Source organism: Meleagris gallopavo, chromosome 8 (assembly GCF_905368555.1).
Source record: "Meleagris gallopavo chromosome 8, MGAL_WU_HG_1.1, whole genome shotgun sequence".
NCBI classification, from domain to species: Eukaryota; Metazoa; Chordata; class Aves; order Galliformes; family Phasianidae; genus Meleagris; species Meleagris gallopavo.
The window spans coordinates 8,784,529-8,809,697 of record NC_139411.1 but is presented as its reverse complement, the minus strand read 5'-3'; the positions used below and the strand labels follow the sequence as shown (position 1 = coordinate 8,809,697).

Genomic DNA, 25,169 nt, shown 5'->3' with positions numbered 1-25,169 from the left:
GTTATTCATACTTCAGAAGAAACTGGGAGGAGATATTTATGTCATTTATTTCATAATATTTCTGTAGCATCATAAGGATCAACAAGTCTTAGCCAGCCAGACAGACATACATGGGGAACACACACAGAATAAGCATCATTACAGGTGCACGTTATGCTAAGTTATGGTTGCTGTTTGGCAAAGAATTTGCATTTTTAGCATTTTAAATAGCATAGTTCTTAGAACTTTTTCCCAGCAGAGTATTTCCAAGTTAGATTTGTTGTCACTGTTTCTGTTTGGTTGGTTTGTTTTGTTTTAAACAACCTACTTTCATTCTGGAAATGTTCATTCTAGAAGTGTACTCTATTTCATTCCACATCATGGTAATACTAAGAATTCCAATCCCCAAAAAAGAATCAGTGGTCAAACTGAACCACGCTTTGAGCATGTGAGGTTCGTTGTGTCCATTACTGTAAAACAGTGTTATTTTTAAGCTGCCACCCACATACATACATAAAAAGAGAAAGGGAACAAACAAGGTACGCATGGTTGTTTTTCCAATCCTTTTTGAGATACAGTTTGAAAATGCAGTTCTCAAAAATGTCTCATTTCTAAAACAAGCTTGTATAACAGAATGGAAATTAAATGCTAGCTGTACCTTCTTAATTGTGGCTGCCTAGGACCACCGTAGTACTTTCTGTCATGTTTTAACAGTTTTCGAGTTTTCAATCCCATTATGATGAACACAGCAGTTCCGTTTAGGAAATTAATCCCGATAGCCTCAAAACTATAATTTATCTTGTATATACACATCTTTCTTACAACACTTCTTTGTGTTTTCCTTTAAATGGATACACATTGCAAAAAAATCAACTTGGTAGTCAGCGCTACTCCCTTTTGGTGGCTCTTCAAGTTGCTCAGAAGCTTACTTAAAAGCTTGCATTTTATTTTGCTAGACCCAGAATCCTTTGAAATTCATCTGAAGGTCATGAGTTTTGTTGGAACTTGGATTCAGAACAACCACAGGTTGCTTACTACATGATTTAACGAAAATTAAATAAAGTAAAACAACGCTAAGCAGCAATATGCAAGCCTATGCTTAGTGCATTAATTTAATAATTCAATCAACTAGTTGCAAACAAGTTAATTGTGTCAAGAACTTATCTGTGGTAGTAATCTCTCATGCCTTACTTCAAATATGCAATTACCTCAAGTTGATTGGAGAAAAACAGCAGAAAGAAGCCAGAAATCCTTTAAATAGTTTGTTTACCAACAAGAAAGCACAACAGAGACAGAAAAGAAACAATGGTCATGTTTATCAAAAGCCTGTATAGAAAAATGCATGGTATCTTCTGAATTACAGTAATTGGATCCCCATCATTCGAAAAAATAAATAGAAGTCATCTTAAACAAACATAGTATGAAGCCCTTGGATTGTGTTCCAGGCTCTCTAAACATTTGCAGAGTTAAAACTTTTTATGTAGGAATGGCTAAGCCTGAGTATCACATCACACCATTCAACAAGTATATCAAGGACAAAAGCAATCAGTGTAAGCAGGTTACCTTCACAGCTGCTGTCACTGCAGCCGTTGCTGCCAAATTCAACCCCTGTCTTCCAAAATTCACCATGGTCTCATAGCCTCTTTCTTTGGCTTGTACTATGTACTCATCAATCTCCTAAAGCAAAGCATATTTCAGCATTAAAAGCGTGCGCATATGAGAATCGCATTACCCCACAGTAATATTTTTCTTCAAATAAAGATGACAGAAGAAATCTTGAAGGAAATATTTAATGGAACAATTACTCTTAGCTTTGTATACTAATCTTTGATTCACTTATACTCTCTCATTTAAAAAAGGATCGTCTGGTCAAACAAGAGGATAAAACAGAAGACTTTTATCCCACTCAGAAATCTTGCAGCTAAGAAAGTCTCTTGTAGAGAGCAAACTTAAAGTGCCAGCCAAGTGCTATACAAGGTAAACAACACACTCAAAGATGAGATTAATTCCTTAGAAAGGTAGAGCCACCTCACAAAGTACTTCAGAGACCAGAGCTCTGACACAGGTAAGTATCAAGGACAGTAAAGCCCGGGCAATTATTTCCAGTTGTGGTAAATGGCTAAGGTTGGAGGTAAAGGCTTCAAGGTAATCCACAATAGATAGCAGACTAGGGAAAAAATCTCTTTAGCTTATGACGTTACAAAGCGTTTGCAGTTCAACCTTCCTAAGGCCAAAATGACATCATTCAAATCATGTCAACTGTCTGTTTTGCCTAGTAAAGGCCAAACCCTGTCCTGATCTATTGCACTGACTGCCCATGCTCCACACAGCAAGGTTTAGCAGCAGTAGTCTTCACAAATTACTGTTTCCACACATCCAGATACAATACTAGAAAAGAATTAAACAGATCTGGGGTCTTTATACCTTGGATAAAGCTAAATATCCTTTCAGCTACGTTCTGTTTGCATATTTTTTTTTTGCAGACTGGTCCCTTAAAATTCAGTAGAAAGTCTATTTTCGTATCCTTTTCACTTTGCAAACCAGAAAAGTCACCAACATAATTCATCCTGAGAAGTTCTGTTTGTAGGATATGCTAGAAAAAATGATGACATGAAGAGCTGTTGCTAAAACTGTACTTTTGTTTCTGTATGTACTCTTCCAGCAGAATAGTTTGACTGCATCACTTCCACTCAGCTGGACTCCCAAAGGTATGCTAGGTAGACCAGAAAATACTATGCTAACTCACGTCAATACAAAGTCTCAGACTGTAAATTAAATAGAAACAAGCATATGGACAGTCATGTGCACTTTCCTAGTCCAAATTCATGCTGCTTGATGAGCCAGTAACACACTGATCTGCTTTTATGACTTATTTAGCAATGGTTAGTATTTCAGCATACAGTATTTCCATATTAGGCATTAAAAATGAGAAGTTATTTCTTACCCTTTCTTTAGAAGAAAGAAGAGGGTGGAGAAATTTCCTGTACATTAAACTTGCTCCTCTAGTATATGGAGAAAGGAGCCAAATAACAAAAGCAATTTTCAGCTCGTAATACAGTGGAAACCTAAAGACAAGTTGAAAGTTGCATGAAATTAACAGCTGGAATAAGGAAACAAGCATTAATTAAATCAAGAAGATCTCTCCAAACAAAAACTATATGTTAGCACTTAATGTTCTACACACACAGTAAGTCATACTAGATAGAAATTAATGAAGTTATAGACCCATTTATTTATTTTCTGACATGAACATATCATCATATGCAAAAAATAGAAACAAGTAACACAGTTGCTTCGCATTACACAATCCTAAACAAAGAAATCAATCTACACTTCCAAGCATTTCATTCTGCTATTCAGCTTCTACAGCAAAGGTAGATGCTTTGTAGTCTCCACCTTGAGCAGCACTGTACAACAAGCTTGGAAGCACATATTCCCTCACACAGAAGCCTTCTACCAGGGTAAAGAGAATTATACTCCCTACAAGCCTATTTTAGCCTCTTTTTTTATAAAGATGCATCACTACAAATCAAAGTACATGAGAATCAAATATCATTGCATCCATTGTTTGTAGAAAGCACGCTCTTACCAAGAGATTGTTAGATCAGTTATTGTTTCAGTGACTGTATAAAGAGCAAATACAATCCAATACATCATCCAGCGAACCTGAAAATTAAAACACAATCATCAGTAAGAATTTATTTCATTTTTCTTTCCTTTACTTAGAATACACAATACATTTAACAGTCCATCAGTTCAAATCTGTCAAAGCAAGAACTTCAACAGCATCTTAGTCTGGCTTCAATTGAAATTATAGAAAGGCCCTGAAGGTTTTTTGTTTGTAAAAACTGGTGGCGGCAGCCATGAGCTAGGTGAAATACCTGGGTCACCAGGGTCACCACCTCACTTAGAGGCAGAATCAAGTCCATGAAGCCAGTCTAATAAGCTTTAATGATGAGGAAAAAGAAAAAATACTGTAAGGAGTGAGTAATTATCATAAGTATGAAGCGCAACTCCCAGTGCAGCACTAAGGAATATTTCACTCATCTGCATGTTTCTAGCACAGTCAAAATTTTCAGCATTAGTAAGTCAGTAGCCCTTCCTTTCACTTCACAACATACGTTATTCAGCTATATTTTGCATTTAGGTTCTCCATATGTACTTGACATTATAGTACTGACGCTGGAGCAAGGCAGAACAAGAGCATTTTCATGGAACCTGAATGCTATTCACATGCCAAGAACCACAAAATTTGTGCTAACAAAAGAGCTGACATCTATGCACCTTAATGCTTCAGAGTTTATTTGTATTTGTGCATGTGGAGGTTTTGTTGGTTTGGCTTGGAGGGGGGGGTGGGATTGTTTCGGGTTTTGTTTTTTTGTTGCTGCTTTAAGATTTACACTATACATCACTCTTTTGGAATCAGACAATGCTCTTTAAAAAAACCCTCAAACCTGTATTTTAGTAGTTAATTACATCTCTAATTTCCTTGAACATCTGTTCAGACTTTTTCTTTCTAGACAGATTACATCTCTCAGAAAAAATACTACAGAAGTAGTTCCATGCATGTCTTCTCTAAATCATCAGTGGCCAAGCATAACATTTTTCCAAAATAGGTCAGTGCTAATCAGAAACAACTGAACAAGCAGTGCTTAACTGAACACCCACGTTCTTTACATTCTAATGCCATCTATGCTTCGAAAAAAATAATAATAATTAGCAACTGCTGCAACCAGTAAATTCATTTCAAGTCTTAAATTCATGTTAGTCTCTTTCAAAAGCAGCAGTATACATAGTTTCCCACAAAGCATGTGGGTCAGATTTGATCTATACATTTTTTTGAAGTGGACTTCAGTAAGTCTTAAAACCTCATGCTATGCTGCTGCCTTTTCCATAACTGTGCATTAAGCTTTGAAACTACTTCCTTTGTCATGAGACCTATTTATCTTAAATACTTTTCTGCATTTCATTTTGAAAAGAAACTCAGTCATGTGATGACACTTTGCTTCAGTCTCTCAGAGGATTTAGATATTTCAGGCTTGACTAAGCTAAGACAAACGTACACAACAGCTGAAGTCATCTCTGACAGGCCATGTGACATTTAGACTGGTGACCCTTCCATGAACCAGAGTCAACACCTGAATAAAAATAAATCTATCCTTGCTCCAATTTTGCATGTTTAAAATGTTACGCAATACTGATTTTTTCCCACATATTTTTCCCAGGCTACTCATTATTTAATCAACATCTATTTATCCAATTAGGAACATAAGAAGGTGAATTTCTCTCCAGATGCTGTGAAGAGAAGCGAGCGCTCCGCAGAAGGGCACATGACATCTGCCAGGAGTCCTGCTGCTGCTAGGGCAAAGATTCTCAAGAAGGTCAAATTATATCCCAACTGAACTAATGCACTTTGTACCAAAACTATCCCTAATGAGTGAGCCTATGCAATTCAGTGGCTTCCATACCAGAAACATAAAGAAAAACAAAAGGTGATATTCAATATTTTGATGCTGCCTTACAGACCATTACCAACTCAACTCTTCAAGATAAAAGCTTCAGAAGCTTTGATTAGGTTTTGCTTTTTATGTTAAAAGGGCTACTGCAGATTTATTTTGTCAGGCTTTTATTTCTACTGAGTGTTAAGCTCATCTTTGTTGGCTTCAGCTGAAGCACACACAGCCTTTCAAGTCAGGATTTTGAAGCCAAGTTGAGAAGTCTGGTTGTTCAGACTTCCAAACTAAGTTTCAGATGATTATTACAGGCACTTTGGTGCAATACACTGAAAAAACTCCTCAAAGATCTTCAATCATTCCATTAAACCAGGGTAATTAAAAGAACAAATAATTCTCCTCAAAGGAAAAGATCTTAATTTCTAGAACCTGAAGTCCACGCATTCCTTATATTATCAAAAACAGAAGCAATAACCCCTCACTTCTTCAGAAATTATCTGTGTACATTTTGCAGCATCATGGCCTACACAGTATGTCAAGATACCATTAAAGAAAACAACAAAACAAAACCAAAAACCTGGCAGAAGCAGTGGCTATGTCCAAAATGTAACTGGTATGAAGCTCCTGAAATCCTGTAAACAGAAACAGATGGTCCTGAACCACACACAGCCCTGGTAAGGAAGTTGGGCTTGGGCCATAACATGACTGGCAGCAGAGCTGTGCCATTTGGAACCCTGCGGTAACCTACACTCTCTCTGAAGAAAATGACCCAGATGGGAAGATGAAACATGGATCGTTCCCAAGATCTATCTGGACATTTATCCCAACTGGCAATGTTGTGGTCACTCACTGAGGAATCACTGTCATTCCCTAGCTGTGAAAAAGTCTTAGTGCTGCACTGAAAAATTAAAGAATGCTTACAACAATGTGATGTTTCTTATTCATCTCAGTCTCGGGAACATTGTGGATGCAACTGCAGATGCAGAGACTGGTCAAAGACCACAGCTGATTGAAAAATCGTGCTTTCAAATTGAATAAAATTTGAAACAATTGGAAAACTACAATTTGAGGCTCTACTAAAGGTCGGGGGTGACAGGCATCTCAAAAAAGAAAAATCTCTGCTAATTGGACAATTGAGTCAGAATCTTAGCGTCACAGTATTTTTTTTATTATTATTTTTTAAAAAACATACTGTTAATCACTTCTTAAGATTATTTCTTGCATTAGAATTGGCAACTGCCATCCTCTATTAACACTGTAGATGCTTTTTGAGAGAGCAAGGAGGAAAACTTGATTTATGTTCTTTGCATTATGTATTTCCTGACAGGTAAAGAAAGCACAGTACAGAGGAAGTTCTCATACTTTTGACACTTTTTCCTCCTAGAAGCTTACCTGTGGCAGGCATTAGCTCTATATGCACAAATAAGGTGTGGTTTCTGTGTACAAGATGATTAGAAGTATGAACACAAGGTCCACTTTGAAGCCTTGATGATGCAACCAAGCATGCAAGACATACAAGAGGAGGAACAACAGCTACTGCATTCAGATGCTGCAGCAAAGTACAGAGCAGCACCATTAAACACCCAGACAGCAGCATTAAGTCACAGCTACAACTGCCAAATTAAAATTCCAACGGTACTGACTATCCTAAGTCAAGGAGCCAAGTTGAAGTTCAATAAGTTAGTTGCCAAAATCAAGTTTGGCTGTCTCTTAAAATAGGCAAGTAACTCAGTGACCAAAGCTTCTCACAATTGCATGTCATTTTTGCAATAATCATCATTGTTCACTTTGAAACAGATGGATTCTGAACCACATAAACGTCTTTCCCCATAGAATGGTTTGGGTATGTTGGCTTGCTTCGCTCTTCTCCACTGTCTTAATCAGATCTTCTCCCCCCCCGGTTACATTTGTCCTCATCTTTGAAGAGCAGTGGTTACCTAGAGCTATCCCTTTCCTCAGGTTGAATGTCCTCTTGATCTCCATTTAACAGTTAAACCACTGCTACTACTGACATGGTCACCAAGAAGCAAATCTGTCACAGCTTACCCACAGGTGTTGGCAGAATTCGGAAACTTCCTTCCCTCCTCCCTGCATAGAATTGCATTATTTCAGGTACTTAACTGAAATAAAGCTAACGTAAGAATTATTTTTTAAAATCCTCCTGTTCTTTAGACAGCACAGTATGTTGGATACATTCCAATATGAAAACTTTCAGAAACTAAACTTTATCATTCAAAACAAAACACATAGCACTGCCACTACGTTCACACAGGTTTTATATCTACTGCCAAGATGATCAAACCAAACTTCCGTACAATTTATTGCACTGCATAATGAAAATGTCTCTGCTTTATCTCAGCAGAGGCATCTAATTAATTAAGCAATTAAAAGGAGCGTGACTTACATATTCCTTCACATTTTTTGTCTTCACAGCTTTGTATGAGTAATATGCAGGATACAGCATCCCAAACACCAGCCTACCAGAAAATAAGAAGAGTTTTCAGAATTAGTTGTGTCATACACAGCAAGGCAGTAACAATACATCATCAGAGCAATCCAACTAACGAAAACACCATTCTCTGATTTGAAACAAAAAAAAATTTAAAAAAAATTAAAAAAAAAAATCAGTGTTACAGTTTGCTTGGAGGGAGTCCTGCAGTATGTAAGAATAAATCAACACCAACAGAAAAGCGCGTGCCTGAAGACAGCAGTTTTGTGAGACCACCTGTAGGAGATAAGCCAGAACAAGTATTTCTGCCCATTATCAGATGAGCAGGAGACTTCAAAAGCACTTCTAACAAAATAAGATGAGTTCCGTTATTTGAGTTTCTTTTGCTAGAACTTTTCAAAACCAACACGTGGACATACAGGCAAGTGGGAATTAATTCAGTTTTGCTTAGACAGCCAGTTTCTACTAAAATTCCTCAAAGTGCAGAGAGCAAAGTGAGAGGGTGCTATCCAATCCACGGTGAGAGCAGGATCAGAAGAAAAGACCTGTTGTAACAGAAGTTTGTTATTACACAGCGGTTTTACTAAAAATATTGCCCACAAACTGGAGGAACTGTTCTTTATGATAAATTGTACAGCAGTAGTTGCCATCTCCTTGAAAGAGCTCCACGCCCTCTCTCACCACTTATCACACTGTGCAAAGCCAGGTACCTGCCCGCCCTTAGCACCAACGGCCTAAAGCAGCAGCTAGAGCAAAGTCTGCAACACCACTGCAACACTGCTTACCAATTGCTGAGGATGGTTATGTGCGGGAGAAATTTACCCTACTAGGGATACCCAGCAATCTCCTCAGCAAGCACAGAACTTAAACTTCTTAAAGCCATGCAAAGAAAGAAGCATCACATGGTATCTTAAAGGGCCCGCCTGAGTGATGTACGTTTTACATTCAAATAGTCAATATCTACCAAAGTAAATAATCAACTAACATGTAAATGTTTTGTAGCTTTAAATAACCAGTACTACTAGGAGTACAAAACAAAAAGTAGCAGTTTGTTGTTTTTTTGTTTGTTTGTTGTAATGGAAAAGGCCCCAGAGCCTTCACCTTCTGCAGCACACTAACAGCAAAGATTGCTACAGCTTTCCCAATATACAGGGCATATGGTTGAGAGTTTGATGCATTTGATATTGGGTCAAAACACTCCAAATGTTTTTATTCCTTCTGACTAAGAGAAGATCCTGACAACATCGATCCAAGAAATCCTCGGTGAACTCCAACACGAGATACAGAAGCAGAAGGAATACTAGACCTGACACCCTTCGTTTGGATCAACTCCTGCAGAAGAGAGCTCTTCCTCTCCTTTGTCCCTGTGGAATCCTCCATTCAGCAACCCATCAGCTCTAATGGTGCTCACCTTTCCTGCTCCTTAGGGCTGAAACTAGAACCATTAAGCACCAGTGATAAAGGAAAGCCTCATTAATCCAATAATTGTAATAGTGACTTCATAAGCATGGAAATTTCTTCGAATAGTAAGGACACAAAAGAGGTTTGTGAACATCATAACCACTGCTAACTGTAAGGTGGCTTCATAATTACATGCCAGTGGTTACTGGTCACCTAAGCACATCACAACAACTGTCAAAAACAGTCCAAAGTTATTTATATGGCTGTTTGCAGGCTGCACATGCAAGTTTCTTCCTGCGAAGCATACAGAAGAAAAACAGTCTCCATCCTTTACTGAATAGACTTTTGGTCCGCAGTTTTCCATTCAATTAACTGTCAATTAACACCGCTGTTTTTTTAAAAGTTTAGTTTTAATTTTAAATTAAAACAGCAACTTTTTCCAATTGTAACATCCTCAGAAGTTTGCTAGCTCATCTGATATAACGTGACTTCTTTTTGAGAGCACTGCTTTGGGAACAACTGTTCTTGAAGTAGCAATAAGAAGCTCACAAAGCTCAGCTACAGAACACCTCAAGTGACAAACAGAATGGCACCCAGCACAACACAGACGTGACAAAGGTAGCTGGTTTTCCCCAACTAGCAGATCTTTATTCCAGCGAATTCAGTTTTGCCCTCACCCTACAAATCACAGATTAGTGCAGAGCCAAGGGTACGGCTGCTCACTGCAGCTGACTGAAGACAGGGGCAGAGAACGGCAGAAGGGAGCCTGGGTACAACCCACACTATTGACAAAGCTAGGACAGCAGAGCATTTCCTGTTCACACCAATACCCCAAACACCTCAGAGTTGTTAGCAGTACCTACTGTCACACATTATAAGCACATTCTTCCGCTGCTATTTTTACAGTAACTATACAATGCATTTGAAAGATGTACTGACTAGCCCAAAGCTTTTCAAACATAAAAGCTTGAGTGTTATTTTTAAAACCTACTTTGTACTTCACAGCATACATTAGCACACTACACTAATGTAGCAGACAAGAACAAAGCCAGCTTCCACAGATGGAAACAGATTTCAGCCGAACGTGATGTCATTTACTTTATTTCCCCAGTAGATCTAGGGGTAATCCTGCTTACCAATGTGATTTCTCTGCCAATCGTACACCTAGCTCTTGCTGCTTCCCAGCTGCACTCAGCAGCTAGTGCAGCACTGCTCCTTTGGTGCAGCCACCTCCTCCATGGACATTCTGCTCACTCCAAGAGAGATCTTTCTTAAACACACTATGAGATGGAAATCAAAACACAAACTAAAAAAAAAAAACCCACCAAACCAAAAAGGACCAACAAAGCCTCGAAAAATCTTGAACAATGCATTTGTGTATCAATATAGCTATTAAAACACACATGACCCGTGTTATCACATAATCAATAGTCCTACACTTCAAATAGCACTATCGCACACAACTTTCTGAAACAGTAATTTCTGAAGTGAAGCAACAGAACTCATATCTGACCAGTTAATGAGATATTGGCCACAGAACACATTCAGCCAGGTAAGTAAACAACACTCATGTTTTCAGGTTTGTATATAATGCAAATAACTATTTTTAGACATATTCTATATTTATACAATGCTATAAAAGTCTAAGTCTCTCAGAAGTACAGCTTGCATCAACACTCCCAAAACACAAAGCCATTAAAACAACAGCTTATTTACAACCTCAGTCTACTGGCATTGCCAAAGGATTGCCAGAAGCACTGGAGGGTGTCTGGAATTTTATTCTTTTGTTTCTCTGAAATGCAGAGACAAAAGCCACAAGTATTCCCTGATAGTACAAGCTGTTCAGGACACTCAGTCAATGTAAGATACTCTGGGGACAATGTCATTTGCTATGCTTGCCATAACAAGTTTGATAACAGATGAGAGCGATTTGCCCACCCACTGACAGGTTGACAGACTTGGCACAGACTGATAGGGAACCAAACATTCATTAATGTGTGCATTTACATTACTAATATGGAGCTACATCCTGAGCAATCACTTGACAGCATTTGTCAGGTTGGAGAGCAAAGAAATAAATCTACCCTGTCTGCACAAAATCATGGAAGTGAATATGAATACCTGACACACTTTCTTACTTTGCTGACCTCATCCAGGATCCCGTCCCAGTAGCAGCCTTTCACTGTGATTTACAACAGGAGCATCTTCCATTCCCTTCACACACAAGCTTTATAAGAACAAGAAATGCATGGAAATACCTGCTAGAGGTAACACAGATGACTCCAGGTGTGTGTGTGTGTGTTATCAAAGCCTTAACTATACTGCAATATCTGTGCACAAACTTGTATATAGTAAGCACTACGTACAACTACTGTTTCAGGCCTTGTTTAGACGGTTTAACTTAAGATTCCTTTTGAAAGGGAAGCTTGCTAGTGGAAACTAAACAGCAGAATGAAATTCAGTCTGAAGAATGGTACTGGAGTTTCTGGCTGGCTGGTCTTGGACTTAAAAAGAAATATATACGGTCATACCCATTAACAAATATCTCTAGGGTTTTGATCAACACACATTGGAATAGCAATAATTCACTTGCTCAGACTACGTGTTATTCATGTACTTACAAGTCTTCCCTGTAAAAAGGGCTCATCTTTTCTGGGGGGAGGAAGGGGGGGTTGTAATATATAAAAGATGATAAGCTTTGAAATAAGTTGTACCTGTTAAACATCTGTGTGGTATACTCACGATCAACATAGAGCATAACCAGTGCTTGTAAGAACCCTGTTAAAGGGGAAAAAAAACTACAACCGAAGAGAAAGAAAGACCCTGAGTCACGCCTCACTGGCACCCCCACCCTGAGGATTACAGCTTAGCACCAAGTCCCACACTAAGCCAGCTGCTACCTTAGCTTTTGGTGTTCACACAAACGAAAGCTCAGCACAACGCTTTCATCTTGAGTGCTTTTGAAAGGCACTACACTAAATGAAGACCTTCTGTCTCAACACCTGACAAAATTTAGTTGCATTTTGCTATTGGTCAACATTCAGATATGCAACACTAGTCATAATAATCTACATTTAAAGAGTATGTATCTAAGTATTTACAAAAAACAGGCTTAGACAAAAACGAGACAAGGGAACATAGGGATAAACTCCTGAACTTCCCACCAATTTGAGTTCTACTTTTGTTTTCTTTTCCCCCCACCTCTCTGTCTTCATGCAAGTATACTCCTATGCATAATAATCATTGCAAGAAGTCTGAAAGAAGACAAAGCATAAATATATATTAGGAAAAAAAATATCTCCCATAAAGGATGTTCTGTACTAGAATCTTACTCATGGCCAAGATACACCAGTAAGATCGATTGCCTATTTGCATAGGCTTGCCAGCTTTCTCTCTGAGAGAACAAGACTTAGATGCCAAGAAAGTACTGCTATCTTTAATTAACCTGTTTGTTATACAGCGAAATTTCTTTTTGAGTCTGAAATGAAGACTTGCCACCATTAAATACCATTTTAATACACTCTTTTAAGAATTCCCATAGTTGAAAGCACTAGAAACTCTCACAGTATTTTCTAGGTAGCCTGTTACTCATTCTATTTGCTACTACAAAGCTCTAGACAACAATATACAATTAGAGAAGTCTTAATCGACAGTTAACTCAATACCCACACATACATTAGATAAGTTACCTCCTTCAGGGTGAATCAACTTTTAATTTCCAGCTCAGCCTACATACACACAGTTCGCAGCCTACTGGGCCTGTTCAGCCAGCCAGCAACGCACCCAGATGCAAGTGCCCCGAGTCCCACTCTCAGCAATGAACATGCTGTATATTCATTGTATCAGCCTCCTCTTAAGTCCCTTTGGAGATATGAACACTGTACCCAACTCCTAAAGCAAAGCTACACTCTTTTACCAGGTCATCATGGACCCTGTGACATGAAGAAGCAGCATCACTGCATGTATAACAAGCTCTCTAAGGATTTCTCTTTTCTAAGGGCATTACCTGGATGTAAACCCTATAAAGCAACTCACCTCTTGTCACAGGTATAAGCCTGGAGATACCATCACAATTGAAAAGAAACCTCTCAAATCCTCTTCAAAACAGTCAAAAAAAACAAAAAACAAAAAACAAAAAACATAAAAACCCAGCAGTATGGAAAATTCTAACAAGCTAATACTGGAAAGCACACAGAAAATGCAGTAGGAATAGAAATTGTTACATAAGTCTTAGCCACTCCTCTGCAAGCCTACCTATTAGTGGATGTAACACGTGCTTGACTTCTACTGTAATAAGTGTCCTGAATATCCCTGCGCTGTTTCCTGTTTACATACTAAAATCAGCCACGTATACACTACAGTCAGCAGGTGATCTCATAGCTTCCAAGCAACCAAAACAAGACTCTTCTAACATTCCCACGTGATTCATCTCTAGAATCTCCACACGATAAAGAACCAACACTGAAGGCCTTCAACACCAAGTGATAACCTGTAAAATCTTTGACTTAACTCTTCATTCAAGAGCAGAATTTCATCCCTGCTGGAGAGGTACCAATTCCCAAAGCTGCTCACACTTACTCAAACTTCAGATAAACTATCTTCCTTCAAATCTACCTTAATACTCTCTGAAGTCTCTCATTGCTATGACTGTTTGCCACTGGAAGTCAAGTATTCATGGCCTCTGAGCAGCCACCTGCAGCATCATGCAGGAACGTGACTGGACACCAAGAACTAACCAACAATTATCAGTGGTTACACCTACTTCTCATACAGCCCTCGAGAAGCTGGAGTGCCTCTGGTCAAAGTAGAAGATATGTCCTTGAACCAAACCATGCTTTTCTTTTCATGATCAGTAAGGACTGGTGGATGGATTGAAGGTGTCACTTAGAAGAGACCAGTTGATCTGCTTCATTTTGTTGCTTTTTTGGTTGCTTGTTTTATTTTTACAAGAAAAAAAAAAATTCAAACTCACTCAAGTTTTCAACAAGTGTTTTCTATGTTCAGCACATGCCTCAATAAGCTTATTCCACAGAGCAGATGAGCAAGAAAATAATTGAGACTGTAAATATTTTGAGGTTCGGTGAGGAAAGCTGATGCCTATACATATGTACAAAGAAAGAGCCATGTAGCATAAGATCTAAATTACAAGAGTATATTTTAAAAGAGTTTATATAATCATGGCAAAGTTGATAAAGAAACAAGCTAACGAGCTCACTTGCTTTTGAAACAGTTCTTTACATTTACTACCATTGGAGGATCATACTGTTTTCACAAGCAATGTGATCCTGTCAATTTAGGATACTTCTGATGAGCTCCTAAGACACATCACTAGTTTCATGCAGATGAAGTGTTGAACAGAAGTAACACAAACACCACAAATTCCAAAGTGAGGCATTCCATTTTAATCAAGAAGCTTAAAATTATATGTGCTTTTAACATGTAACTTCTCGGCTCTGGTAATTTGAAGTCAAGAACAACTACCTGGCTCTCTCATTTACCTTCTTGCTAATATTAGCTTTACTCGGTGTCTTCAAAATATTATTCAAGACTCCTACAATTTAAATAAGCCTTAATTTATGTGTAAGAACATTATGTCGTTTATACTGAGGCCAGACCTTGCAAACATCTTCCATTTAATTTAATTTGCGCACTGAAAAATTGTTCATTAGAGTAACTTGAACCAATTCACATCAAGTCAGCAGCCATTTCTTTTCAGAGGTTTCATGCCACACAAGTTTCTAGAACATGCAAAAAACAGTCAGATGTTTGGAGAGGCAAGGCAAGTATCAGAGGAATAAAACAAATACTATCATCTCAGCACTGCCAACTGCAAGTTTTTAAACACATTTAATGCTCTTAAATTTCAGATCTTAGATCTCAAAGATCCTCACACTGGCAAAAGGACCAGATAACATTCAAGTTTGCATAATGAAAATGTTTTTCTAGCCAGTACAAAATGGTAACTGACACAGTGAGACATTGCAGCTGAACAGAGCCACACTAAGGCAAGGAACAAAGTTCTGCAGTTGATGGAAACAAAAGCAAATGCTGTGAAAAACACAAACACCAGGAAAACTCGGGAAGAATGAAAACAAAGCAATCAAAAAAAACCATTACAGCAACTCTATTGAATGCTTAAAGTAGCCTCACTCTATAACATATCTAAGATCCAAAGCAAGATAATTCACTACTTTGTGGCAGAAATCCTTTCTGAGTGCTGGGATAAAGACATTTTTGGTCATCTGGAGTTGTTTTTAAAGCTTTAACTTGGGCTTATTTACCCCAAGTTATGTTATCTTCAAGATCAAGCTCTGGAAACCATCACAGAAATCTCGTGCAATATTACATCGTACGTGCCTTCCAGTCTCAGCTGCACCAGATGAGGAGAAATTCTTTGTACCAAACTGTTCAAGCATCTTTCATCCATCATCTCAGGAGCTGCGTAAGGAAAAATGTGACTTAACATCCAACATGAGCTATGGAAGTCCAGCAACATAGTACCTCTAATTTTATTGTTGATATTAGAGGAAAAACATTCAATATCCTCCTGAAGTTATATTCATTCTTACCATCTGTGGAACCTAGAGCTTTCTTCAGCTCTAGGTTCAGCTCTGAAAACTGGCTTAAAACTACTCATTGCACTGGAGTTTTGCCCTCCTGCCCTCTGCCTCAACATCACCTACAGCCTAGGCACAATCCCTCCAATACCATAGGATGATACACAGTTAAAAAAACAACTTTGCTTTTCACCTGATGTTGATCAGCTAGAAACTTTGGAGAATCTCACCGTGTTTAGAACTGCACATCAGCCACAGCTTTTTCCTGCAGCAGAATGTCTTCTCTCAGCATTTCTGGAGCACAACCAACATCAGAATTACCAGTTATAGGAAGCTAACATTTACAATAGGAGAGGTCCCAACTAAGAATTCCTTCTACTTCTTCCAAGATAAACCGCATTTCATTTCTAAGCCACATAGAAATGAAAGACAAACCAGACCGCATGTAGCCATACTGAGTCTGGTTGCTTGGCTTTAAATAGGAAAGTACGGTTCATAACCTAAAGGCTCAGAAAGCTCAAATTTAATCATTGTACATCTTATAGACTATGGAGGCTGATGCAGAACAGCCAAAAGGCAGAGCTTCTACAAAGAAAACCCTAAAAAAAAAAAAAAAAGAAAGAGAGAGAGAGAGAAAGAGAGAGAGAAAGAGAGAGAGAAAGAGAGAGAGAAAGAGAGAGAGAAAGAGAGAGAGAAAGAGAGAGAGAAAGAGAGAGAGAAAGAGAGAGAGAAAGAGAGAGAGAGAGAGAGAGAAGAGAGAGAGAAAGAGAGAGAGAAGAGAGAGAGAAGAGAGAGAGAAAGAGAGAGAGAAAGAAAAAAAAAATGCATTTCAGCAAAGAAAAGTGGTGCAGCCACTGCAGCCACACAACACCAGCTACTGAAATACAACAACTCTTATTTCTTCTTCATGTGACTATTTTTTGCTTTTGGTCATCACAAGCTACTTAATTCTCAATTTTTGCCTTAAGGTTTCTGATTTCCAAACAGTTCTGCTAATGATAAAGACCCAAGATGGCATTTCTAAAGCCTCTTAGAGCATTAAAAAAAAAAAAACAAACTTCCCCACTGTACATAGGAAAAGGATTCTTCTATTAAATTTGTATTTGGCAGATACCACTAAGATAACATCTGGACTTGACATTCCAAAGTACACACACTTCCTCAATTACAGCTTGTGCTTAGAAAAACTCTGAGCACAGTGCTATATACCAAGTCAAGAACTGACAATATGCTGAATCTCTAATAAACTGCAGCCCTATTCATAACTTAACATCAGAAATGCCATGCTGAGAAGCAACTTCCCTCCCTTCTGAACCTCATTCTTCAGAGATTCATTCAATAAAGCAGGAGAGGACAGAGAGGGTGGAAGTGGCTGCTGCCCAACCATACATGCACACATATGAATGTGAGGTGCTGCTGGGGCAAGTCCCAAGTCTTCAAGACTATTATTATTATTATTATTGAGAAAGAGCTTCCAGGGATAATTCTATATGTTGAATTGTGAAACCACTGCTGTTTAAACTGCATCGACAGTGAGCTAGTGACAGCTAAAGCAGTCATTAAAAATCTGTGTTTCTGTGGACATATTGTATTCTACATAAATCTTCAGCTGTTCACTGCTGAAAAATGTGAATAGGTCAGCTCCATCCATGGCTTCTAAAGCAACCTACTTGTAAATATGCTTAATTTGAGTAGCACTAAGCGTGCTTTTAAACCTAAGGGAAACCATGTGCTCCAAAACAGAGCCCTAGTGTGGAAAGAAAGTTAGCAGATAAAGGTGAGTAATAAGAGCACAGTAACAATTCATTTTTCTTTAACAATTAGAGCTTAAGGTAATGACATTACCGAAAGCAATCAAGATCTCCCTAAGCCAGAGAGCACTTTCATTATTCTCCTTTCCATGCCTTTGATCAATGCGCTGAGAAGGGAGTTGGGAAGAGGAAATAACAAAACCAGACTGCAGATGGAAGACATAAGGACAGACTGTTTTCCAGTGTTCCCCTTCCAGCAGTGCAAGTCCCAACAGCTTTATTAGCAAAAGAAAGCAAAACATTATGTCAGACTTCTCACTTCAGGAAAAGTTCTGCTTTTGCAGATCCTTGCATTTTTACACTGAGTTAAAGGCTTTTGAAAGAAGTTGCACCATGCTGGTTTTGAGCATCAAATACAAGTTCCAGCAGTCTTTGGGACATCGAACAATATTTTCAAGATGATAACACAGGGAAAACATTCCTCTAAGTAAACCTACCTCCATGTCAATGTTTGCAGAGTGCCATAGAGCACACAGGAAACTAAGTCCCACCCCATTATTTTGTCAGTGACAAACTGCACTGGGAACTATCTGAGGCTCGGGCTGCAGCTAACCTCCATGGGGAGTTATAACTGTTGTGTTAAAGCATCTCAGCACACTGGTTACCATGTTTAAAGCCACACTGAACAGCAAAAGCACAGCAGTCAGTCAACCTTTCCTACCTACATCCTGGTATAACTCACCTCATTTGTCCTGCAGTCAATTCCTACAATTTAATCAGGCAAGCCTTTAAAATGTGAGAGATCCACAACACAAAGATCGTATGGTTTTCTGCTTTTTGTTCTCTAACTACCTAGATGGGCTAAAGAAGGTACTTCCATTCAATAGTGGATGTTTTGAAGTTTCAAAAACAGAACAAAGATGACCAATAATCCCAGGAAAAGCTGCTTTGCACATTAAAGACCAGAAGAGAGATTTTTGCACACCATGTTTTTAATTTTTTTTTTTTTTTTGAAAGATTTTCTTACAAAGGTTAAAAGCACTAAGCCAAAGCAGTTTTTATTTTATTTAGATATCAGGATTCCATTTGGGACTTTCCCCAGAGATGTCCTTATAAGTGCCTATCAGGACATGGCTCTATATACAAAATGAGCAACGACTGGTTACAGTACAAAGTCACATCTATGCTGAGCACATCTTGAGATGCTGAGATACACTCTGACAAAGCAGAAGTCGGTTTGCAGAATGTATGACAGTAGAGGTTGTTTGTTTAATCAGAAATGTCCTCCTGTGCCAGAGCACGCAGTTCTTGGTATTCCTTTATCTACAGCACATAGAACACAGATGTGGATTTCAGCACGTTTTATAGCAGAGCACACGCCAAGACAATTAAGAAAGAATGTGAGAGCCTGCAGTACACCCCTGGTTGTGCTCCATCTGTTTCAGAGAGCTTTAGTTCACCAAACCGCCCTCGGCTACGAGTGCTGACCACGCATGCTCTGCATCTACAGAAAGCCATAAACACGGGAAAGAAAAGAGCAGCTGGACTGCATAGCAAACATTGACACAAGGAGAGGCGTGTCAGGCAGGCAGTGGGCACACTCCTTTCTGACTCTGTCAGACCCAGTCATCCTGCACTGTAGGAGCTCACAGAGTAAGTGTTGCAAGTCAAGCTTAGCCAGCAGACGCTTTTTGCTGAACATATGGGTTACCTAACTGCAAAGCTGAACCACGGATAGAAGTATTTTAATGATTTCATTGCTCAATTATGTAAATGGCGTTAAGCCTTCAATAGACAGGACAATATACTTAGTCCCTTGACGTATATATAGTTACAGATTTCTAATTACAAAACTTAAGAGCCTTTAAAAACTGGGAGGCCTTGTTTAATGAGAGCAGCTGCACCACTACTACTGTAACTAGACTCACCACAAGAACCAATAAGCAGCAACATGTAAGTGAAGGACGTGAACACAGAGCATGCTTTAACCCGCCTGGCAATATGCTGACATCTACACCAGTGCCATTTTCTTCCTGCAACTTCTAGTTCTCAGCATGGCATTTACATGGCACATAGCAACTACATGACAGAAGCAAGAGCTGGTGCACGTCACTGGAACTAAGCCAAGATGATCCTCTCTAAAGCACGCTTCAGCTGACAAAACAACCTGAATTGTCCCGTGGCCGTACAGCTTGGGGCCTCTCTGGAAAGCTGAGGATGGGGGAAGGGTGAAAGGATGGCTCCTCCCAGCAACATGCCAGTTAGATGCTTAAGGATAGCATCAAATGTCAAGGATAACTGACACATGATGACTGACTCTCTTCAGTTCTGTGGGGAGACAGCTATTTCAGCACATCTCTCCATCTCACTCACCGTGACACCTTCTCCTCTCCCCCACAGGTGCAGCTGCAATTTATGGGTCTTTACAATGGAAGCACATTCCGGATCCGACAGCACTCAACATTCTTCAGGATTCAGCTGGAAGCATCCAAGCACAACAAGAGAAGGCTACAAACAGCTGAAGGAACTCTCCCACAAAGGGCCATTCTGACTTGAAGGTCAGGCTGCATACAGCTATTACTTCCGCACACCACATCAGCAGTATTGTCACACTCAACTCTATCTAATGATCAGTGGCTGTTTCAAGCAACACGTTTGACAGTGTTTTGATTAGCAAACAAGAACAAAAGTTTTTTTGTACTTGTTTTTAATAAAAACCTTTATAATTCAAGAGCAGATATAATCCAGGCTTACAAAGTATACACGCTTACATGGAAACTGTAAGGAAACAAACAGTTCTAACAGTTCTAAGGAAACAAACAGAGCAGCAAAAGCTGAAAGACTAATGCTAATCCCCATCTCCAGGTCAGCTCCCACGTGCCTCAGACAGTCTTTGTCCAGCTTCACTAGACAAAGCTATCGCCTAGTTCCACAGCTATGGAACATTTGCTGGAAGTTTTATTCATGCACCCTTGTTCTTTGCAAGGCTCTAAGATGGGAGTGGGGAATAGGTATAGGCAGAAAAAAAAAAAAAAAGAAAAAAGAAAAAAAAAAACCAGCTACAAATACCTCAGAAAAATGCTTTCTCCTGCAGACCACTACAGCTCACCCTTCCAACAGCTGAGACTTTCAAACAACCTTACTTGAAGGAAAACATGCTCAAATACAGGGGTAGAGTGAGCATTGCAAAGCAACACAGATGGGGTAACTTCCATTTTTACATGAGAAGGGGGGGAAAGTTAACAGATTACAGCAGACAGTCTGCTTTAACAGATTGCAAGAACAAAATGGCCATCTCCTTTTTATTTAGGATGTACAACATCTTTGCTTGGCACAAGAGAATAGTCTGATCTCATCCATACCAGGCTGTGACTGACAAGTACTCAGTGTGTTTACTACTAAATACACTGTCTCAGCAACTGATGTGTACATAATTGCTCAGATCCAATAAATGAGAAGAACAAGCAATCAAAGCAGATTAGTCAGACATGGGCTACAAGATAACAAGACAGCCAGCCACAAATTTAAAAACTCTCACTATTAGAGACTGAGTACTTGAAAAGTTTTCTGAGACTCTGAAACAAATTATTACCTTTTTCTTGGCTTTTTGGAAGTGCAAAGACAGAAAAATGTTGCAGTAATCCTTCTTAAAACTGTTGCAATAGCCAGAGTGGAATTACTAGCAACCTATAGTTACTTTAAACAGCGCCCCATAAACCTTAAAATGAAAAGGCATTCTAATTATGTGCTTCAAGTCTTCCGCTTCTCAACAGAAAAAAGAAGATACACAACCAGTACAATGTATTTCACAAGTCCGTATGCTGAAGTGTTTAAAGAAAGCAAGCAAAACTGTTCGTTAAAGCAAAGTTTTGCCAAAGAACGTAAAGCAGTGAGTTTTAACCACTCCCTGATGATGACTATTCAAGACAATTCGCATGCAATTAAGAATTCTAATTCTCTACTACCTCCATTCCCTAGTTCCTTCAAGCTTTAACCAAATAATTTTTAGCTGATGAACTCCAAATTACAAGTTCTCAGACTGAATCAGAAGTTAGTTTGCTTGGGAAGTGCACGTCAGGACAAGTCCTCTGCATGAAAACTCAGAGAGTACTGCAACACACCTACAAATGCATTCTTTGCTGGCTTTTTTTTTTTTTTTTTTTTTTTTTTTTTTTTTTTTTTTTTTTTTTACACTTTGAAAAAGAAAAGATCAGTCAGAAGAGGAGTACTGCGTTGCAGCTAGATCAACTGTTGCTCCCTCCAATCACTTGTGAAGACAACAGATCTTCCTGAAAGAGGATAACAGAGCTTTTTGGACTTGCTATGGACAGCAAAGAATCTATATGGCTCTCACATACAAAATAAAGACATCAAACAAAAATGAAACTGATACGGTAAATAGGAGAAAACCTCAGATCTTAGCACCTATGTACTGGTTAAAAGTACTTTCATCTTCCTTACAGGCTTAATTGAAAAGGTAGCATAGTTCTAACCAACTGATGGTGCACAAGTCAGAGAAATAGCCACTGGAATAGTCAGGAAAGATATCAGGAAGCAAAATAAATCAAAATGAGGAAGACAGTATAATGGATATTGAGCTAAAGAGGGCAAGGAGGACAGTCTGAAGACTACTTATTAAAAACATATCATACCATGCTTATCTCCATGCTATCTCTCACCTTTCCTTTCTATGTGAATTTTACTTTATTAAGTTAAACAATAGTTTCCAAGCTATGCAAGTGTTCTCCTGGATGCACTGAACTTCCTACCCAGGAATCTGAGCACTGGCAAGGTTTAAGTCCCGCGGCTGGGAAACAAGAACACAAGAAGATGAAGAGGATTCATAAATAGTATCAAAGACTCCCTTTTTTTAGCAAAAAATAATGAGCACACAGAAGTGAGTCAGCAACAGCAAGCAGAAAACCAAACGGAGTAATGCACTGTCCTTTATTACAACAGAACCGTGCGCTGGAGCAGCTATCACCTTAAATGCCTGTGATATTGGTCAGACCCACAGAAGACTTAATCCTCAAAATGCAAGCACACTGTTTAGTAGCTAATTTCAAAGGGGAGGGGAAACCAGCACAAGCAACTTAACAACAACCTTGTGATTGGAAATAGAGGTGCCCAGCACTGTCGACATTTCCTTTACAGCCAGTGCAGTTTAAAACATGGTTAAAGACAAAATTCTCTGTTTGGTGTTTCTATATGACCAAGCAGAAACTGGTTCAACAGCTAGTTTGACTTATGGAAAGCACGGGTATGCATCTTCCCTCTACTGCCCATGGGAAGACCACACTGACAGAACGGCAGCAATTCTTCCCACAGACAACATCATTCTTTTCTAGCCCTGCGACACATGGCTCTGTTTAGCCATTCCAGTCATCTGATGTGTCTCATGGAGAGCAGCAGGACAGGAAGAAGGATGAGGGACTGTTACTTGCGTAGGTTGCTGAGACCACGGCCAACAAATGTACTTTGCACGAGAAGACATCTGACAGCACATCTAGTCTCGAGTTGAAATGACACCAGGCAGCTTCAGGGAGCTGTTTGTCACCAACTAACTGAGGAAATCCTGTTTATCAGCCCTGCTCCAGGTCACACACTCCTGCTGGCACTCGCTCAGGCACTCTCAGGACCGCTCTGCGGGCAGGATCAGCTCGTTAGCCCGGCAAGCAGTCATACGCAGCACAATCTTCACTCGAGCGACGCAGCAAGTACCGGGCCGGCACAGACAGAGCCGCCACACGCTGCTGACAGTTACAAATCCGCCCTCACGGCTTCATTTGCACCCCTTTACGAGCGGCGCTCACCACGCACCGTGACGGCCGACCGCTCCCGGCCCCAGGGGCGGCCCGCACTCGCCGCGAGGAGCTCCGGGGCCCTCCGCGCCGCCGCTGCCAGCTGCGCGCCACTCCCTCCACCTCGCTCCGCCGAGGGCCGCGGGCAGAAGCGGCGTTCCACACTGCTATAGGCGGAGGGGTTCGGCGCGGCGAGGTGCGGCCGCTTCGAGCCGGAGGAAGACGCGGCGCCGCGACGCCCCCGCCCCACCTGCGCCCGCTCGGCGGCCGCCCCTGCTCCGGGGCCCGACGGCGGCGCCCGGGGGCCGACGAGGTCCGCCTCCCTCCCGCCGCCCCCCTCCGCGGGAAGCCCCGGAATGGAACGGAACGGGACGGGACGGACGCACGCGGCGCCGCCCGCTCCCGGCACTCACACGACGGCCCGCGAGATCATCCAGGACACCATCGCGGCGGCCGCGGCGGCGGCGCGTCCCCTCGGCGAGCCGGGCCCGAATGGCCGCGCGCCGCGCCGCCCCGCCCCTCGCGCCGCTCCCCTCCCGCCGCCGGAGCCGGCGGCACTGCGCGTGCGCGCCGTGCCGGCTGAGGCTGAGCGCCGAGGTGTTTCCCGCGGCCCGCCCTCGGCCCGGGAGCAGTGCTGAGGGGCGCGGTGACGGCCTTCTGCTCGGCCTGCCGCTGCCCTGCAGCCCCCTGTGGGGGCCGGGCTGTCCCCCGAGGTCGTGCGGTAATAATGCGCTGCGCCCGCCCGGTGCGCCGGCATTAGTCACTGTGAGCGCGGCCGTAAAGCGCCGCCTATTTTTAGACCGAAAATCGAAGACACCCTTTGCTCAACGGTCGTCATGCTGATGCACGAGGAGATAGGAGCAGGTACCATTTGATTTGATCAGGGAAGAATGTAACACGGCGCCTTTCTCCCTTTCTCATCTCGTTCCTTGGAAGCGCAGGGACCGCTCGGGGCGGGCCGAGCTGCACAGCCCTAGCCGCGCTCTCCCTTGGGTCCCCTCGCCGTCCCCCGGGTCAGGGTGCGGCGCCTCAGGCTGAGCACTGTGCACACACGGCACAGCTGTGCGTGCCAGCATCTGGCTGAGCCGCATCTGAGCCTGCCAGCCTCCACGGTTCTGTCCTCAATATCGGAGTAGAAATGCTCAGTGCCAAAGGCTGTGTAAGGACGCGTCCTTATATGGGTCACACAGACTGCTGCCTGCAGCTGATCCAAAGCTACAGGTGACTGGGGGGACGGTACACACGTCTGCAGCTCGAAAAGCAAATGGAATCCTGGGCTCCATCAGAAGAGGGGGGCCAGCAGGGACAGGGAGGTGATTGCCCCTCTCTGCTCCTGGGAGGTGAGGCCCCATCTGGAGTACTGTGTCCAGGTCTGGAGCCCTCAGTACAAGAAAGACAGGGAGCTGTAGGAGAGGGTCCAGAGGAGAGCCACAAAGATGATCAGGGGACTGGAGCACCTGCCCTACAAAGACAGGCTGAGGGAGCTGGGTTTGTTCAGCCTGGAGAAAAGAAGGCTGCGGGGTGACCTCATTGCAGCCTTTCAGTACCTAAAGGGAGCCTACAAACAGGAGGGGAATCAACTCTTTGAAAGGGTTGATAACTGCAGGACAAGGGGAAATGGTTTGAAGTTGAGGGAAGGAAGATTTAGGTTGGATGTCAGGGGGAAGTTCTTTGCAGAGAGAGTGGTGAGGTGCTGGCACAGGCTGCCCAGAGAGGTTGTGGATGCCCCGTCCCTGGAGGTGTTCAAGGCCAGGTTGGATGGGGCCCTGGGCAGCCTA

General features: G+C 41.2%; 1 protein-coding gene across 2 annotated transcripts in view; it reads right to left on the bottom strand.

The window, feature by feature from the left end:
* Window positions 1-23,960, bottom strand: part of REEP3 (receptor accessory protein 3) — a 37,633-nt gene extending 13,673 nt beyond the window's left edge. The window contains exons 1-5 of one of the 2 annotated variants that reach the window (XM_085229349.1): window positions 23,805-23,960; window positions 7,837-7,909; window positions 3,569-3,645; window positions 2,924-3,044; window positions 1,543-1,656 (exon numbers count right to left, since the gene is read on the bottom strand). In XM_085229349.1, the coding sequence (XP_085085475.1) occupies window positions 1,543-1,656; window positions 2,924-3,044; window positions 3,569-3,645; window positions 7,837-7,909; window positions 23,805-23,836 (417 nt within the window). In that variant the 5' untranslated portion in view covers window positions 23,837-23,960. Of the gene's footprint in view, window positions 1-1,542; window positions 1,657-2,923; window positions 3,045-3,568; window positions 3,646-7,478; window positions 7,542-7,836; window positions 7,910-23,804 lie in introns of those variants that run through there. The other variant, XM_085229350.1, reaches the window with a different exon arrangement.
* Window positions 23,961-25,169: the final 1,209 nt, after the last annotated feature.